General features: G+C 40.4%; 1 protein-coding gene and 1 non-coding gene across 6 annotated transcripts; one reads left to right on the plus strand and one right to left on the minus strand.

The window, feature by feature from the left end:
* Positions 1-3,306: 3,306 nt before the first annotated feature.
* LOC112939481 (small nucleolar RNA R71) lies at positions 3,307-3,410 on the plus strand. Its single transcript, XR_003243194.1, has one exon. It is a non-coding gene; the product is annotated as a small nucleolar RNA R71 (small nucleolar RNA).
* Positions 3,411-9,972: 6,562 nt separating this feature from the next.
* Positions 9,973-16,371, minus strand: LOC4341049 (U-box domain-containing protein 6). 5 transcript variants are annotated; one of them, XM_015788715.3, is made up of 8 exons: positions 16,062-16,371; positions 15,919-15,969; positions 15,727-15,783; positions 14,022-14,111; positions 13,167-13,352; positions 12,913-13,020; positions 11,305-12,464; positions 9,973-10,989 (listed from the first exon to the last, which is right to left on the minus strand). In XM_015788715.3, exons 4-8 carry the CDS (start codon positions 14,076-14,078, stop codon positions 10,215-10,217), a joined length of 2,286 nt encoding a protein of 761 aa, XP_015644201.1. In that variant the 5' UTR covers positions 14,079-14,111; positions 15,727-15,783; positions 15,919-15,969; positions 16,062-16,371; the 3' UTR covers positions 9,973-10,214. The 5 variants fall into 5 exon arrangements, with proteins under 5 accessions (XP_015644201.1, XP_015644202.1, XP_015644199.1 ...); XM_015788716.3 differs by having other exon boundaries at positions 15,727-15,786; XM_015788713.3 differs by having other exon boundaries at positions 15,919-15,974.
* Positions 16,372-20,129: the final 3,758 nt, after the last annotated feature.

Below are 20,129 nucleotides of genomic sequence, written 5' to 3' on the forward strand. Positions count from 1 at the left end.
GCAACTAGAACAAAGAATCCTAATCAAATCAATGATACACGCATCCGCTTACAACTCCAAACTCCAATCTTACCAAACTTGGTCTCCTGCTTCCCATACACACAATTCTTGTTGTATGCCATATGAAAACTTCACCTCCACACACATTATTCTTTAGCCTTAATATCTTGTATGATCTCCTTGGTAGTCTAGACCTCAACTTCTCCCAACTCTAGTCTCGATCCATCATTGGCAATACTCCCGAGGTCTCAAGAGACCATATCCAAGTACAAGTTCTTCCCCAACTTGACTCACATTAGCACACAACAGTATATATCACATATAAAAACATCTAGAAATCATATACATTAAGAAATCAACATACTCCATAAAATTAACTCGAAATCGACTCCCTCCTGAAGTCTATCAGCCTGACCTCTTGCCCCATGTCGATCAGAGAAAGATGATACTCCTTACGGAAAAACCGAAAAGAAATACCATCGTCTGCATCTAGCAAGGTGCAAACAAGAACCCGACTCATCTACCACAGCAAATTTCTCCCATCCTACAACATTCCAAACTCTACGAAAATCAACATCCATACCTATCTTCCGAAGTAGTTTGAGGTCGTATGCTTGGGTGTGAGCAAACGTCCTATCCTTGAGCATATGGTAGGCTTGCATCTCTCGGTCACCTACGAGGTCGAGGTCGGAATCATGAAGGAGTCTTGGCGGAACATTCGCATCCTCCATCGAAACATCAGTCGACGAACGTGTGCTTGACTCGTCTTGGTGACGGCTTGATCGAGAATTTGATCCCTTCTTGAGCAGACGGGTGATCCGTCTCTTCATGACTACAGACAGAGCAAGAATACAAGGCAAACTCGAGCGGGGGTTAAGTTAATACAAAAAATTATACCTATCGGTTAGTCTTGTACTAAGATAACTTGTATATGCAAGAAATTAAATCAAAATGCAAGAAATAAACTTGAGACCAACTTTGCAAAGCTTGAGAAGAATTTGAGAGCAAGAGGAAGTGAAAATGAGTTGAATGTGTGTTGAACCCCCCTCCACTAGCTACTTCACTTATATAGTGCATCCATAACGGTCACAACTGTGATGTGGGGCCCACTAGCCATTGCCAAAAAAAAATTGGCAGGCGACTGTTGCCTGGTCGGTTCAGCCGAACCCCCTGGATTGGTGAACCCCTAGTGGGCCCAACCGGCCCCACATTTAGCCATTGGCTCCCAATGGCTAAATTGGTGGGAGCCACATTGAATTTAGCCGAAAATTTCATTTTATTTTTGCTCAGAAAATTCATTTTTGTAAATTTGTCTCAAATTTAATCCTGATGCAAAGTTTGAAATCTAAACATGCTTTAATGCAAAAAATCAAATTGATGGAAATAAATATGTGATACGTACCAATTTACCTATTGGTGAGGGCAACGTCGTTTTGGGTCCGACGAGCACGACCTGTTCCTCCATCATATTTACCTTGATGATGTGGCACCCGGCTCCGGAGGTGGAGGAGCGGATGTCATCTGTTTCTCCCGCCACAACTTCTTTGTTTTTGGTGCGGCTTGTGGCTTCTTGACTGGTTTCACAGGCTTTTTAGCCTGTGCATCTAGCTTTGTCGATACATTCCTTGGACAGGGCATGCTCACGACTGCTTCCTTTTCCAGGAAGTTCTTCAGTGAAAGCTATCAACCTATCCGTCTTTGGTGGCTTCATTTCGACCTCTTGTATGTTCTATGGATTCGGCCGTACTTGATTCTCACCATAGAACACTGCTCTATCCTTGGTCAAAACTCGAACTTCTCTTCCTTCCCATTGATGTGGAGCCGTATACTCCCAGCTCCCACGTCAATGTTGGCCTCTGTGGTGCTAAGGAATGGACGACCCAAAATGAGCGGCGTCTCCTTATCTGAGTCCATGTCTAACACCACAAAGTCTACCGGGATGAAGAAATCCTAGATCTTTACTAGCACATCTCCGGCGATTCCCGCTAGGTAGCGGAACAAAGAATCGGCCAGTTGGAGCCGCATCAGTGTTGGTGCCAACACCGTGAAGTTGCTTGTCGAAGACCTCCTTGGGCGTGACGCTTACGCTTGCACCAAGGTCATAGAGGGCTTGGTCAAAGTGTTGTCTCCCGATTGAGCAAGTGATTGTGGGACACCCCGGATCTTTCTTCTTTTCCTGGAGCCAGTGGAGTATAGCGTTGCTACACTCCTCCGTAAGCTTCACTACCTTCGTGGTTGGCAGTGGTCTCTTGTTATCCAGAATGTCCTTCAGGTAGCGAGCGTATGTAGGTACCTGCATTGCATCCAGGAGTGGTACGTTTATGTGGATCTTCTTAATGACTTTGACAAAATTAATTAACGAGCGAATTGCTCGTCGATGGATGGCTTTTGATATCTCTAAGGAAATGGCAGCAGATTTGTGTCGTATTATTCCTGCGGCACTACCTTCTCCTTCTAGGTTGCCTCCTCGGTCCCAGCGGTGTTAGTTGGAACAGCTTCCTCGCTATTCCTCCTAGTTCATGCAGTGTTAGGATATGGCGAATCCCGAGTGGATTTTCCTCCCCTCGTGGTGATTGCTTTAGCATTTTCTATGGAGGGTTCAGGTTGCCCCGGAATCCTCCCATATTCATTTGTAGGAACTAGAGCAGCTAGTTGCACCAGCTGAGTTTGTAGCATCTTATTAAAACTCGGTTGGTTTTGGAAAGTAGAAGCAAAGCCATCTAGCTTGACATTTATATTTTCCAAGATGTTATCATTGGTAGCTAACTTCTTGTTTAAAGCATCAGTGGTTTTAGCTTGAGCAAAGACAAGATCCTTCAAGGAAGGCTAATTATTAAAATTACCGTTATTGTTGTTGTTGCTGCCTCCTTGGTAGAATGGGCAGGGCTGGTTTCACCCATGACCTCCTTGTGGACGATATCCGTTGTTCATGAACATTGCCTCCTCATGAGTCTCTGGACAGTCTGTCCCGGAATGACCCGTGTTCCCGTAGACCTCACACATGATGTGTGAGTCTAAGGTCTTGATGGTGCCTTGGGGCTTGTTCTTTTCCTGGTCGTCCAAGCGCTTCATTAGGAGGTCCAGTTTTGCGGCCAGTATTTCCGTCTCCTTGTTGGTATGCATGCCACATTAACGAGTCTAGAGTCGTTCTCGCTCCAGCCTATGTTTGAGACCATTTTCTCTATTAAATCGACGGCACATCTAACCGTCTTAGAGAAGAAAGCTCCTCCAGTAGCAACCGCTAGGTGGTCCCAGTACGAAGATGTTAACCCGTTGTAAAAGCTTTGTAGGATCAGCCAGTCGTCCTTCCCGTGATGACGACAGGTGGCGACGTAATCCTGCAGCCTTTCCCATGCTTCAAGAATGGACTCATCCCTTGTCTACTGGAAGCTTGAGATTCTTCCGCGAAAGGCATTGGTCTTGCCCATCAGGAAGAACTTCGAGAGGAACGCCATAGAGCATTTGTTCCATGTGTCCACCATTGCATGGTTAGCGTAAAACCATTGTTTCGCCTTCCCAAGGAGGGAAAACGGAAACAGTCAGAGCCTGATGGCATTTGGGCTGATGCCTTTCATCGTGTATGTGCTACAAATCTCAAGGAACTATTGCAGATGAGCACTAGCATCCTCATTTGGCTTGCCACAGAAGGGGCTAGCCTGCGCCATTCTAATGAGGCTGGTCTTCAAGTCGAAGTAACCGTCTCCCAAGTCGATGTGTGGCCCAATGGGCACATTGTTAGCAGAGGGAGCGGCGAACTCACGGGAGGTCTTCTCAGCCATATTCTTAAAGCTCGGGGACGCTGGGATGACTGGTTTGTTTGTCGACAAAGTTTTCTGTGGAGGGACAACTTGCGAATTGACACCTAAAAAAAACTTATTGGTTGTCTTGGAAGTTTTTCGGCAAGTCAAAAACAGTCATACACTACCTTGTTTTCACAACAAAGTAAAAACAATCAAGGTTAGCCTGTAAAGGACAATGATTATTTAGAGGTAAATATAAAGTTATTAGCACGTAGTAATCTCTTAATCATTAACCTTCCCGAGCAATAGCGCCAGAATCGCTTGTTGATATTTCTTAATGATATTACTAGAAATATAATCCCCAGTAATGGCGCTGAAATATTCTTGGTATATTATGGTCACGTATATGATCTGCAAACGCACGAATATACCATTGGAACATTTCACTTGGAAGTATTCCAAGGTATCGTACTTATTTAATCCCAAGGGAAGATATGATAAGAGAGCACTATGCTAATAATTTATATGTTACTTGTATACATCAAAGTCTATATAGGGGTTAGTTAATTCAAAAGGGTACGTGACACGAAGAAAGAAGAACCAAGATAATCTCACTAAATATAATCTACACTAAGTGGAAAAAGAATAAGAAAAGAATTCATTCCTATACTTATGTTACACAGTCATCTTTAGTTTACACTTACTATTATACAACCATGTAGCCAATACCCCCCCCCCCCAACTACGCCCTCCTGATGTTTCAAGAGACCATCCCTAATTGTCGAGTTCCTTACGACAATCCGTCATGGCCATCCAACTGGAAATGAATACGGAGGAGTACCCATACCTGGAAAGTGTCTTAGGAATACCCCTATTAAGTTGTCACCATCAGCGGCCCACCTCTATTGTCCGCAGTATATAACCCCAAATAATGGTATCTACTAATCTAAGCCTCATGCTTACATTATTAAATACTACTCTATGTCCTCTAGAATGACATAGAGCAATCATTTGAATGAACATTAAACCCCACACCAGTGCATATCTCTAGTAAGCTAGCTACATAATTATATTAAGACAAGTATAAAGTAAAGTCGGTACTCAGATAATATGGATGAAGTAAAATACTGAAGCTGAATAAAGAAGAATATTTCATTAATTCTATAAGTCTTACAAAAGAAGTAGAAGCTAAGCCATACCCGAAATCTCCTGAAGACTCGAGGACTAAGAGAACTATTCTAATTCTACTCCACCAGTACAAGAACACTAAGCTAAACTTCGGAGAGAGCTTGATCTTCTTCTTGGAGTGTGTGTTGGAGAGTGAATGAGCACCCCTTTATATAACCTCTCAGTGATGGTTATGGCAGTTGGAAATGCCAGAAACGCCCTCCAACCGTCATTGAGAGTACATCTGGAACGTCCACGTGGAAGGACGGGATGAGTGGCTATGGCTAGGGTTTGGCCGAACCTAGGCCGGCCCATCCAGCCTCCACTTTTGGCAGGTGCATCTTTTGTTGGGCTTTATTCTCCGTAATGTGGTGGTTGGGCCTATATTTAATGTTATTTTACTAGATTTGTAAGCCCATCCACCCATAAGTTTATCTCTTGATGGACAGTGATTGATTATTCAGTTATTTTTCATAGATTCTCCTCCAAATATGTAGCAATATCTGCAAACAAATAAAATCCAAGTACAAGTGAAGATAGAGTATTCTAAACAAAATATGCATTGCAGATATAGTTAGTTGTCCTTTATTCCAATTATATCGACGGTCGAAATTGGTCTATAACGATCGTCAACACCTACCCTCCTCAATGGTCAATAGGAGAACGGCAGGCTACAGTGCAAGCCGATTGTTGGTCACACTAGCTTGTGGTAAGTACAGAATGTCCCCTAAGGGGAACCCGAGAACCGATCCTTAATTGGCATCGATGCGACTATCAAAACAATGCATCCATGGTCTACCATTAAGACCAATGAACCATGGCCAAATGTCATGAGCTTGCAACTCATCAAGTAACTAAAGTATAAAGCAAGTTATTATTCCATTTGTGACATAGTGAGACTAAGCATGGCTAAGTGTAACCTATTTCTAGCTAGGTCAACTTGAGAGCCCTAGGCTAGTCAAGTTAACACCCGAATTATGAAGGAATAAGTAAACAATAAACACAACCACATAAAGTATACATAGGCAATCCCTATCCTTAAGTAATTAATGAAACAGTGAATTACATTAGCGGTACATCAACTTAGCAAGTAGGTGCAATGTTTTTAGTGCAACAACTGGAGAAGTGAGCATGCTAAGAACTTAAGAACTGATGTAACAATTTAATTATTTTGAACATGTTTTTTATTATACACATTAAGTTTTCAAGTACTTATTTTATGAATATGCATGCGTAGATTTGTAAATTTGAACTTAGCGAATGAGCAAAACAGTACATCAAAAAACAGAAGCAATACATGGAAGCATTTGTAATGGAATTTTCACAATTTCTGAAAAATTATGCAAGTCACATTGGACCAATTCAACCGATCGAGATGATCCACGGGAGACCGATGGCCAGGATTTGCCTACACAGATAAATGACCGGGATCAGCCGACACACGATCATGCGGGCTCATCGTATGATGGCGCACGGGGCGGCCACGGCAGACTGGCGCACTGAGGTGGCACCGACATGGCGCCACTGTGGTGCCGACATGGGCAACCAAGGGAAAGGGCCACACGGATGGCCCGGATGAGGTTAGCTTGCAGGACAGTCCGACTGGACAGTGGTGGCACGTGGCCCAATGGATGCTGGTGCAGCACCCATCTGGCTTGGCGATGAGCTCGGGAAGCGGCGCAAAGGAGTGGGACGGGATGGGGTCTTCACCGAACGACGAGGAGGACGTCACGTGGAGCTCGACACTGAGGTTCTGGTGGTGGTGGCCTTCAGCTAGCAGTGGTGACGGTCGTCTGGATGCGCTTGTTGAGGAAGGAGCAGTGGTCGAGTGTCTCTGGGACCTAGGGATTTTAGAGGAGGGGTTAGGGAGAGGAGTAGTGTGTTATAGATCGATGGCCAGAACCCGACGAGGCGAAGCGGGCTTATGAGGGATAGCAGCCAGGGAGGCACTTGGGTTGTCACCGACATCGAGGAACCGGCAACCGGAATTGCTCTCAACCTCAAGAAGACGTGGAAGGGTTTTCCGTTTTCATAGTCTCGTGAAGCAAACTTGAGGCCTGGGATGCGGAGTGAGGCGACCTGGAGCGCATCCACCTCGTTTCTGCAAACGAGTGGGGGAGGAGGCAGGGGAGCAGTAGCAATGTGGTTAACGTCAGCCCAGACGCCTCGGTTGGAGGTCAGGGTTGGATCCAACAAGTTGGCCCCATGTATCGGTGCACAAGGGCGGCAACGGTGTAGGGGGTAAGCCAGCCTCACTAAAAGAGGTATACTCCCTCCGTCCCAAAATAAGTACAGTTTTGCACTGTTCATATACAACATTTGATCGTTCGTCTTATTTGAAATCTTTTGATGATTAATATTTTTATTGTTATTAGATGATAAAACATGAATAATACTTTATGTGTGATTAATTTTTATAAATTTTTCAAATAAGACGGACAGTCAAACGTTGGACATGGATTCCAACGACTGCACTTATTTTGGGATGGATGTATTAATTGGAAGTTTTAGTCTACTTGGTAGAATAGACTGGTGATAGAATTGTTTGGTGGTATTATGTGATACCACTGCAATGTAGCACTATGGATGCAATTTTCTGTTTTAACATTTGAGTAAATTTGAAGCACAGCTGAGGGAAAAACAAATGATCATATAGTACTATTTGCTTGAGTAACACTGAGGGTATTGTTGGTGATATGCCTTAGAGGCAATCGTAGAGATGATTATATCACATACTATGTTTACATATTTATCCGACATTGTTCCTTGAAATAGATAACTCATTATTGCTTAATGAATATGTGATTCTTTCATGAGACTTTTTATATTGTATGTTGCTATTTCTAAAGGATCCCTGATCAAATATCATATGTGGAACAAATATGTTTAGATGATCAGCACATGTATTAATTGATGATCATGTCTCATAGATCATGGTACAGAGATACCGAATTAATAATGTAGACACATGTTCGGAAACATGTTGTTGGATAGACCCAACATGAGACATTGCAAGAGCCATATGTGTTGTGTCATCAGTGATCTCATTTAATGTTAGTATTGAATCATTAGACCTGAGATTATCATGGTTCCCAACATGTGTAGTAGCTTACTTAGGGACTGCTAATCGCTACTCCATAATTGGGTAGTTATAAAAGTAGTTTTCGGGTATGCTATAAAACATGTTGTGAGATATGAATAATAAAGATAGGATTTGCCCCTCATATGGAGAGATATATCTGGGCCCCTCGATGTTATTGATTATGGAAGTGCATGGCCATGCCAAAGGTGATTGAGGAGTCAATCATAAGCTATATAATCTATCACAAGTTCGAGTGAATGATTGAACTATTAGAGGATGTCCCATATCTAGCCTTGAGCTTAATCGATATCGTGAGGCAAAGGGGTTCATATAAGTTTACACTAGAAGTTCAACCGATATGATCTTTATGTATGCTCGGTGGGTCAATACGTTCTGCTAGGGACCGCTGTTGACACGTGGACCGAAAAGAAGTTTTCGGGTTGCAGCCGAGTGTATATGAACCTACAGGGTCGCATGTTTAAAGGGCTAGAATAAAGAGATTGGATGGATGGAGAGCCAATATGTACTCAATCGGATAGGGATACGAGTAGGACTCCTATGAGCCTCGAAGCCCCAGTCGTGGATCCTATATATTCGTGAGGGGGTGTGACTGGCGGAATTAACACACCACGTGAAATCCTAGCCGTGACTCCCCTCCCCGAGCAAACCCTAGCTGCGCGCGGGTGCTAGCACATCTGCCCGTGGTGTTTCTTCCCTGGACATGTGGATACCGGTAGAGGCGCCTCTGCTTTGCGGTGCTGATTGGCATGGGAGCACGGCGAGGAGAACGCACGAAGAGGAGAAGGTCGAGCCGGTGCGATCGACTACTTCCTCTACATCGACGCGCACTAAATCGCGAGGGTTCCTTCACCTTCTTAGTGCTTACTTCCGCTGCGCAGTGCGTCGAGTGGTAACGATCTATGATCTAATACTTGCATGATTCCTGGTTTACGCGCTAGAAAATTTTGATTTATGCTATCATAGCCTGTGCGTATCCCAACGGGTATGACCAATCATTTGTTTAACATCCTGAAAATGAAAAATGATCTACTACAGCACAAAACAGGTAATTATGCAATTTTAAAAGTACTGAGCAAAATGCTCTAAGAAGAAATATGTGTATCGATCTAGGACAAGCACTAAGCACTCTGATTTCAGGAGTTACTCTTTAAACATAAATCAGAATGGCGATGTCCAAAGTTGGTGGCTTTTGTCAGAAGCGACAGGTTGATCTCTAGGATTTTTTTTTTTAATTTTTGCTACAAGTTCATAAGGAATACTGAAAAACATTTTACAGCATGTGATGTGTATAACAGAAGTAGATTATTTTACATTTACAACATTGCACGGTTGCAGGTATACAGGATCTGAGTCATGCCCGTTCTGCTGCGAGAGTCTGATATACCCGGAGAGTTTTGGGTACTCAGCTTCATCAACAGCTTGCGGCTTGCCCGCCCCTCACACTGACAGTCTCTTGATGGAGCCTTTAATTTTTACTGTACCTTAGGATGATTAGGGCTGTGTTCCGGAAACGAGATGGTTTATTAATGTATAATTGATTAAATATTAGCTAAAAATAACTTAAAAATGGATTAATATGATTTTTTTAAAAACAACTTTCGTTTCTGACAACATGGTGGTGAATGTTATTAGCTTTTTTTTTTTCTTTTTTTTGTAAAAAACACACGTTCAGTAGTTTGAATTCAGCCTAAGGCCATCCATTGTATTGGATCCAATGAATTTGAATTTGTTGTACTACGCCTGGTAGTATGAGTAATGAATAATTTGATAGGCATAAGTTGGAAATAAAGTATACGGTAACCGAATACTATTCATATTTAAACTTCGACTATTCATCCTTTTAAATACACACACGCACACACACACATAACAAAGACGCCATATTATCAAAGGTGTTGCATCCTTCAGACTGACATGTGCTGCCTGCCCCTTCAGATTTTCAACTGTATATGCAACAGCAGAGAATAAAATGCAACTTTCGACATAAAACCTGTTCACCGTATGTCTTTATCTAAAACAACCTAGTAAAGAAAAGCAAAAGTACTGCAAATACAAACTCTAGAAGAAACACTAGTACATGGGGTTGAAAAAACATCCCATCAAGCATTTCATCTGGACACTACTATCTGCTACAAACTGTACACCAGCTGGTTGGGCAGTGTTTGAAAATGTACAAAGCTCCAACCAAAATCAAACTCGACTCATCAGACGAGGGTCAGCGATCGAGGTTTCGAGAAAATGCTGAGCTTTCTTGAGATATACCGAGCTGATTTTGATATTGGTTGTTTGCAGATCGTGCCAATGGGCGAATTCTCTGCTGCACCATTGACAGCCACCTCACTTGAACATGAATTGCCAAACTGGTCGCTTTGTCTAGAGTCCCTGAGAAGTTGAAGCAACTTGATTGAAGAAGCCTTTGCAACCTCAGTTCCATTGACCGACAAATCGACCAGCGCAGGGATGACACCTTCCTTCATGACAAGAACACAATCGTCGATGCTGCGAGAGCATAAGGCAAGAAGGATACCTGACGCATGCTCGCGTTCCACGGAGCTTCCTGTGTCCAGATAATCTGAAATAGAACTGAGGCATTGATCAGTTCTGATAATGAGATCCGCAGCTTGTTTCCCTTCACTTAAATTTAGTAGAATCTTTAGGCAACACTCAGGCGATTTCCCTTGACTGAGAATTGGAGATAGCTTTGAGATTATTCCAGAAGAAATTAGGAAAGATTGTACATCATTTTTGAATGAAAGCTCGCAGATGATCTTCAAAACTAGTTCTAGGCACAGGGAGTCTGCACTATCCCAAGCTAGAAACACAGATGGAGCAACAACAGATGCCATGAGACGAGATTTCCGACAACTTGGTTGCTGCAGCAGTTCATGGAGTATCTCCAATGCTTCAGTTTTTAACTCTGAATCAAGAAATGAAGCAACGAGACGCACTGCATCTTCACTAATGGATGGAATTCGGGTCCTGTATGAAAAGGAAATCAGCCGTTACAAAAGTTTATTGGAGAACAAACAAAACAAATTGCCATAATCTGAACCCTTTGTTTTTAAAAAGTAGCACAAAACAATCTTCGTTTTTGGAGGATAAATATAGGGCACTCAGTTTTATTTATGGATTTTTATTGAAAAAGGTAGAAACAGGAAATATCTTATGTTTGTCAACAGTAAAATCTGCACAAGGAGATTTTTAGATAATTAATGAATTAAAACCAGAGCTCTACATCCAACATGGTTGTACACAGCCAAACACAAGGAGAATATATTATACAAGAATGCTCACCTGCTATTACGTAGAAAAGCAAGAAAAAACTGAATGCCAGTTCTTTGAGCTTCCATTGTGCATTTTCCATTATCGTTCTTAAGAAACTCAAGAAATGCTTCTAAAAAACCATTGGAAATCATAGAACGCCAAATTTGATATTCACGATTCAGAACACTTTTGAAATCTCTGACAGCCTTCACTTGAAGTTCCATTGGAAGCTCGGACAGCTCGTAAAAGAAATTCAGAAACATCTCCTTGTTGAAGCTGCTGAAGGACAAATACAACTGGTAATAAGCGTTTGAAAAAAACTGAGTAGAATTAGTCCTTGACTCTTCTGTTTCCCGCATTGGAGATGATACATAACTAGAACCAGATAATGCAACAGATGAACTGCTATGATCAGACATGTAATCTCTCTTTGTTCCAGCAACTAGAGGTGCTGAGATATTGTGTAGACTTGAAACAGAGTAACTATGAAATTGTTCAGGTAAAGAAGTGAATTCAAGCTCATTATCTTTGCACCAGTTGCAGATCACAGCCTTCATACAAGTATTTGGAGTAATCGTGAAATTTTCTAACTTTAACTGTGTCCTAGGACAAATATCATATCCCTCACTGAACCATTTCTCAATGTTCTCTCTCTCATAGGTTTGTCCAGATGCTATTATCACAGGATCGTACATCAGCTTCATAGATAGTGGGCAGCAGAACTCTGGAGGAGTAGAAAATCGTGACAAATTATTCTGCTCTTCACATCTTCCAGTCCAAGAGTTTGTAGGTGAAAAGCATTTCTGTGGAGCATCGGTACCACTAGCAATTAGGTTTGTACTCGAAGTAACGTTTGCAACATCCACACCTTCATTCTTTGCACTACCCTCAGGCTTCATAGTCTTTCCATATTTCCTAACTAGATATTGAAAAAATTTGAGTATTCCTTCCTTTTTGGGATCATTACCATTGATCTTGTCCAGTAGTTTCTTGATTGCTCGTCTTTCAATTAAGATAGCCTTTGGTGACGTCAAATTTAACTTTGACGCTGCAAACAAGAAAGTCTGGAGTTCATGTTCTTGGGTTGCATCAGACTGCCGAAGCATCTCCAAAATGGCTTTGCCAGCCTCATCTTCTTCTGGGTCAACAATGAATTTCACATCCCCAAGATCATCATGAACATCAGCCACCTAAGACAAATAGTCAAGTATAAACATGTTAATGTGACAATCTGTGCGATATTTAGATAATGGAAGAACTCATTAAATTGCATCGAGATGATACAATTGTCCTGAGAATTGATGTGTGTGTTTATACTCACACATCTGCCATGTAATCTAAAAAATCTTTTGGAGAAACAACAAAAAACATAGATCATGTTTCTGGATACAGTACTGTCTAAACCTCCAGATAAATGTTTGTGAATAATATCCTGAAATTGTTAGGTTTTGTTGATGCCCCAGAAATAACAGACGCAAGTACTGTCCAAGGAGAGCTTCATCTCTATTACAGACGCAAGTTTGATGTTGTTTGTGTCATCACTAGCTTCAAACTTTTAACACAGCAAACCATGTGGTTAATGCTGTGCAATGTAGAAAAAGTTTGCCTGTTATTATCAGTTCAATTAAGTAAACTAACCTGATTAGCTAATGATGACGGGACCATATTCTGAACCAGGAACAAGCTTCGCCTCAGCGCATCTCTTATCCTTTCGCACCGCATTGCAGTTGCCTCCCCTGTAATAGCCTGAGATGTGCAAATTTGGTATCAGAAAGCAATTGTTCAGAAACCAGGGAAAACAATCTCAAATAAAACAATAAGATAAAAACAAAGGAGTCATTATAGTTTCCTGAACATAATGACTCATTTATCAATATTAAAGAACAACATACCAAGTAAAGACTACTGCACTCAATGCAGTTCTGGATTATGAGTTTTCCTTTGTCAACTATGTTGTACAGGTTGCATAGTTCCTCTATACCCGCTTTACATCCTGGTTGAGCAGTTTCGATTGAGGGAAGAATAGAAGAGACTTTATCTAACATCATTGTCAATTCACTGCACATTGAGCTGTGAACCTAAGACAGAAAGACAAAAGAATAATTGCATTAACTGTAATAAAATGTTGAAGAATATATAATGGGGAGATAATCACTACTGAAAACTATCTATGAAGTAAATGATAATATTTATATGAAACATCAAATAATGATCTTATTGAAATACTGCAGTTTTAACTCTGCCTCTCAACAGGTACAAAGGAATCACATCATATCATAGATAAGCATGCAAGAAAAAATGTTTGTATCAAAGATATGTTCTTTATGCCATACAAAGATATGATCTTTATGAGGAAATTATTGTGCATCTATCTTGAATCAGACAAAGAAAACACTCCCAAATTTGAACTGGATATGTGACCAATTGAGGTAGTCTCAAATTCTTTGCCATGGAGTCACAATTTTACACAGCATTTACCATCTATAGTGATGTGTAGTCTAAGATTTGTGTGCATGTTACACAATTAATGATATTTACTCAGGGATAAAACCTTAAAGAACTCAAATTTCATACCCATAGATCTTTCTGGTACTAAGAAAGCAACGTAAAACTATTTCCAACCAATCAAATAATGCAAATGATAAAGCAATATCATAAGAACCTATATTCCAAACAAAACATGGACGGCAACAGGTAACAAGAAACATTACTAAAAGATGAAAGTTTCAGCGGTCCAATATCCATACCTTTGGATTAGAATTACGCCAGGATATTCCAATCACTCCATCATTATTATTCTCCATCGACTAACAGTAATCCGTGATAAAAGTATCAAACTGCCCAATAAGAGTCAACATACAGTATAACAATATCAGCAGAAAATACCAAAATGATCATAGCTACAAAATACTATCAATTGTATGGCAATCGAGAACCTTGGGGGCTTGTGCTATAGGATCATATTAAAGCAAGATGCAAATAAAGGAACATTGTCAAAACAGGCAGAAAGGTTACGCCACATCAAGCTAAGCAGTCAGTTGAACTTTATCTGAACTTTTCTTAACTTATTGTAGATATCCTTTTTGTATTTGTACGTGAGTCATGCAAATAAAAAAAAGCAAGTGCTCAGCTTTTTCGTCTTTTTATTTGCAATTAGGATTTTTTTTATGTTAGTACAGCAGGAAGAAAAAAACCAAATTGATATTTGAAGTAGTACAGTTTATCATACGTACTCCTGGTGGTGACTATCTAGGTCCAACACACATTGTCCAATGCAGTTCAAGGTGATGTACTCAAATTCTAAGCCGAACATGTACAGCAGGGTCAAATCTTAGACTAAAGACTATTAATAACACAGGAGATCGGTGCAAATTGAAGAGTGATTCTGATTTCAACATCAGATCCAACTATAGGTGAAAGTTGATTAATTGGTCTGAATGCTGATTTGTTTTTCAAAAATCTTTCTTGACAGTTGGAAGTTTTCAGATTAACCTAGCAGATAATAACACTAAACTTTCTTACTATATTTATTTTTTAAAAACAATTCTACCATTCCACAAAAAAATTGTATTTCAGAAGACATATAAGCTTCTATGGTCTATTGGAGTCTCTAAATATAATTGACATGAATAAGATATTTACAGAAGATCTACAATGCTCCAAGAGAAATATGCATATTATGTTAAGGAACTGTTTGGTTAAAAAAAAATTTCTTAACATAAAAAGATTATGCGGGGATAAAAATAATATATTTTTAAGCACCTGTAACAACTCAGTGCCAATTGGTTGGTGCCAATCAAATAATTTCTCTCTAATACATGCTTCACAATCTTGGTATTCTATATTTACTGGAAAAGAAATCATTCGAGTGAACCAAAAAAAATTGCAAACGTAACTAAATTCTTCCAAAAGAAAATAATTATCACTTGCCACTATGTATCTAGATTGTAGACGATCAATCGTAGTCAGTAGGAGTGTAGGACCACCTTTTTTTTTTTGTTTTGAAAGGTCAATTATACTGTACCCTTTTCTTTAGTGGGAATATGCTGTACCATATGATGGAATTTCCAACCTAAAGGATAACAGAGAGCTCATACACGAAAAAGAAGGGAAGCGGTACGAAAGTAAATATTTTTTAAACAGATAAAATTAACAGAGCACTAATCCTAAGCAAGCAGATAAGTACATAAAGGGAAAAGGTAAAGGAGAAAAAGTATAGTGGCCTAGAGAACAAGAGATTCGGAATAGAGAGATTTGAACTCAAAAAGTAAAAAGGCTTTATTTTTGAAATTTCGTTCTCTACATCTATATGCAGAGCAATAAGCAACTCAGAATACTGCTGAGGAAGAGCTGAGAAGATAGGCACCCACAAGCGAACTCCAGCGGATAATCAACAAAAGAATTTAGCAAAACAAAGCTCAGCAGAAGGTGAAACTTGAGGAAGAAACTGACCTCTTTTGGATTTGCCCCTCTTCCTTTCTTGTCCCAGAGAGCAAAAGTGATTATAATCTGCTGGAATACACAAAGATAGCCTAAAAAAACAGTGATTCATGCGCAAAAAAAATAATTTAACATGTAAAAACTGACTCTTTTTTTTAAAAAAAAATTAAAAATAAAAAGGGATGTAACAGAACAAAAGAGTACCAGTAAACTGCTTCTGTCCTGAGTTTCTGGAGCAGATGAAGAAACCTTAAACTGCCCTAATTAAGCAGAGGAAACATTCAATAGATGCTGAGAAAAAAGAAAGAAAAAAGTAAAGAAGAAACAAGACAGGTTGGAACCCTCACCCCGCGGGACAGATAGAAATAATCTTGGCTGGATTCTTGGCTGACCCAGACTAGTTCTTTCGTTCACAAGATTGGGTTCTTCCCCCCTAAAATTGTTGGACTTAGCTGCTGCAGCCTGCAGCTAGCTAGCTACCGCGGGATCGATTCGGCGGGACTGCCTGCTACATCACGGCGACGGCTGCCGCTCAAGTGGGAGGAGGAGAAGCAAGACGCCGGCAAGGGGTAGGATCGAGGAGGGAGAGAGGACGAAACACGAGGACTTCTCCTTCCTGCGCCGGTGAGACGTGAGAGTGAGTGGGGAGTTAATGGTACGGACTACGGAGAGAGACGAGGAGTACTAGAAGAGAACGGAAATGCTTAGAGCAGTTACAGTAGTAAACTATTAGCCAGCTACGACTATATTTTAATGAGATAAAAAAGGAGAGAGCTACCGATCGGGCGCCCGATCGGGGCCGGGGAAATCGGGCGCTGATATCATGCTGATGTCAGCGTCAGATTTACGTGTAAAACTGTTTTAAACTGATTTCTCTTAAATTACTTATCTAAATTATGATCCGATTACACCATTAAATTCGTTGCAATTAAATCTTCAAAACAAGACCACACATGGATATATTCCGACGAAAAAAATTAGCTTATTATTAAATTATTTTTAAATATTACACGATGTTCCACCAGGTATATCGGAATTGTTTCACTAAGTAGTGCGAAAATGTTTCACTCGTTTAAATCGGGTGTTGTTTCACCTTATATAAAAGCAATGTTTCAGCAAATAGCGAAATAATGTTTCAGTTCACTACAACATTAGATCTATACATAGTGAAACATTGTATGTACACTAGGTGAAACATTTTTCGGTAGAACAAAAAATAAACCAAATTCCTTTAATAGGGAGTTTCCAAAATATATGGGGTTTTTTTTCCAATGGAATGTTTCGTTCACTATAACATTAAATCTATACATAGTGAAACATTATGAGTGTACTAGGTGAAATATTTTTGGTGGAACAAAAAATAAACCAAATTCCCTTAATAGAGAATTTTCAAAATATGTGGGTTTTTTGTTGCAAAAGAGTATTTTAATTCACTGCAACATTGGATCTATAAATAGTGAAATATTGTAAGTAGACTAGGTGAAATATTTTTTTTGGAAAAAAGGGAGAAAGAAGTGGGTGGGTCCAACAGTACAAGCGTGGGGAGGGACGCGCGGGGGGAGCGTCCGATCCGGCTCCCCCCCCCCCCCCGCGTCGGGCGCTTGGTACCGAGCATTCTCGGATAAAAAAAAGAGAGAAGAGCAATGGGCTATAGATCTGTAGCCAGCTGCAGCACGGACTCCCAGACACAATGTGTGTATGACAGGTGGGATCATATTGTATGAATTGGCTATTAGATTGGCTATAGATGAATTGAAACTAGTAGTGTGCTATATATATCTTTGTAGACAGACGGGTTAAGGCTCTGGAGCTTAAGTCTTCCGTCTAAGAAGATGTATTTTCACAAGCGGATGGCCATCATATCCCTCACCCACAACCATGCAGGTGGCTATTTAGGAACGAAAATTCGGCTGGCCGCATAGTGAAATAGGCCTTTTGACAGCGGAAATCGTTTTTCTAATAGCGTGCCTGCAATGATTCATTTTCTTCTTATTCGAAGCAAACCATGTGTATTTTACCTAGCTAAAAATATAATCACCTAATTCTTTGCGATTGATCAGCATTCAGCAACGAACCCACTATACTCATCTTATATAATTATAATGGGAAAATTGTAATGGCCAAATGGCTGGATAGAATGACATAACGTCGCTGGCTCGCAGCATCCAAATACAATATTGCAAATGTATTGACGATTGGTGTCAGTCAACGAGCGGTGACGGTGGCAGTGGCAGGGCAGCCGGCCGGCGTGACACGTTCGTAACGCGAGAGGCGGCGACCGGCCGGCCGCGGTCGCCGTGGAGGACTCCATTTGACCGACCGACCTCCCTCTCGCCGGCTAGCTTAATTAGCTATCGATATCAAAGACATGCCCCGTCAAAAGAAAGAAAGATACTGCTGCTACTAGTGAAGCTTGTAGTAGTATTTCCCCTTTTTTTTTTTTGACAAATTGATCCTTATAGAAAACTTATTTCAAAACTAGTCCCTACCAAAAACTATATCAGAAATAGGCCGTCGGCTCAGCGCTAATGTCTTTGGCGCTGAGATTGTTCCTATCAGCAACGGAACTGGCGCTGATATCATGCCAGCGTGGCGGGCGAGCCGCGACGTGGCGCGGTCTCAGCGCCAATATATCTGGCGCTGACCAAATGTACACACTAATTAAACTGACGCGCTATAGTTTATTAGCAATGTACTTGTGGTGTAGTGGTAATTTCTTTGATGGTGTACCCTTCAGCCAAAGTTCGAATCCCCATTAGGTCATATATTTTCATTCTTTTAATCTGCATGCGTACATATAAATGATGATCTCTGTTTTTGAAAAAAAAATAGAAGAATGGATTTAAAAAAACTTGAGTTTTTAAAAAGAAAATTTAAACAACATTTTGAGAACTAAGGTAAGTTTTATTTTAAAATGTCACGTGTTTTTTTAAATTAAAACAACACTTGAACTTTTAAAAGAAATATCACTTTTTTAAAAAAAATATTTAAAAGGAATAACACATTTAGTACATATTTAAAAATATAAGAATGGACTTAAAAATACCTGAGCTTTGAAAAAATTAAAACCGCAAGTTGAGAACTAAGTGAAAAAAAGTTTAGTAAAAACATATAGGAGGGGGTTTGAACCCTGGTCACTGCAATACCAACTCACAAGTACCTACCACGTCGCGGCTCGCCCGCCACGCTGGCATGATGTCAGCGCCAGTCCCTTTGGCGCTGACAAGAACAACCTCAGCGTCAACGGTTTTGGCGCTGACCCAACAGCCTAATTCCTAATTCCTAGATATAGTTTTTGGTAGAGACTAGTTTTGAAATAAGTTTTCTATAAGGATCAATTTGTCAAAAAAAAAAAAAAACAGTAGTATTTCTCCCTGTGGGTCAATATGCCGTCTACATACGTCGTCGCCTAGTTGCCATGCATGGCCACATCTATCCTGACGTGGATCGCCTCTGCCCTGCCTGGCACGCTGCCTGGCACGCCACCTAGCTCGTCCCTCGATCTGTCCCTACCAGCTTCATAAATAACTTTCCATAGGTGGTGTTTGGATCCAGGACTAACTTTATTCCCTATCACATCGGATGTTTAGATATTAATTTTGAGTATTAAACATAGACTATTTATAAAACTAATTACATAAATTAGAGCTAATTCACTTGACAAATTTTTTTAAGTCTAATTAATCCATAATTAGCACATGTTTATTATAGCATCACATAAGTTAATCATGGATTAATTAGGCTCAATAGATTTGTCTCGCGAATTAGGCTAATCATGGATTAATTAGGCTCAATAGATTCGTCTCGCGAATTAGTCTAGAGTTATGGAATGGGTTTTATCAATAGTCTACGTTTAATACTTCTAATTAGTGTCCAAACATCCGATGTGACAGGGACCATCCAAACTGACGGATCTCCCAGAGGCGGTACAGGTTGGAGCCTCTGCTAAGAGCATGTACAATAGTAGACTATAAGCCAACTATAAACACATATCGAGAAGATAAATAAGGAGAGAGATGAGCAGCGGGCTACAAATTTATAGTCAGCTGCAACACAGACTACAAGATACAATATGTGTATGACAAGTGGGACCAGGTATAACTAGTGCAGTATATGATTATAGATAACTATTGTATGAATTGGCTATTGAATTGACTATAGATGATTTAGAGCTAGTAGTTGGCTATACTATTAAACTTGCTCTAAGGCTGTGTTCGGCAGTGCAGGATGAGAATCCATCCCTCCTGCACGTAAAATGGAGCAGTCTTTTAACACATGATTAATTAAGTATTAGCTTTTTTTTAAAGAAAATAGATCGATATGATTTTTTAAAGCAACTTTCATATAGAAATTTTTTTTTTTACAAAAAACGCACCGTTTAGTAGTTTGAAAAGTATGCGTGCGGAAATCAAAAG

The sequence above is a fragment of the Oryza sativa genome, chromosome 6 (assembly GCF_034140825.1).
Source record: "Oryza sativa Japonica Group chromosome 6, ASM3414082v1".
In the NCBI taxonomy this organism is placed as follows: domain Eukaryota; kingdom Viridiplantae; phylum Streptophyta; class Magnoliopsida; order Poales; family Poaceae; genus Oryza; species Oryza sativa.

Coding starts and splice junctions, on each gene's coding strand:
- LOC4341049 (XM_015788715.3), bottom strand. CDS start 14,078: ATGGAGAATAATAATGATGGAGTGATTGGAATATCCTGGCGTAATTCT. Junction 13,021..13,166: donor AGTGCAGTAGTCTTTACTTG/GTATGTTGTTCT, acceptor TGCACATCTCAG/GCTATTACAGGGGAGGCAAC. Junction 10,990..11,304: donor GCTTTTCTACGTAATAGCAG/GTGAGCATTCTT, acceptor CTTTTCATACAG/GACCCGAATTCCATCCATTA.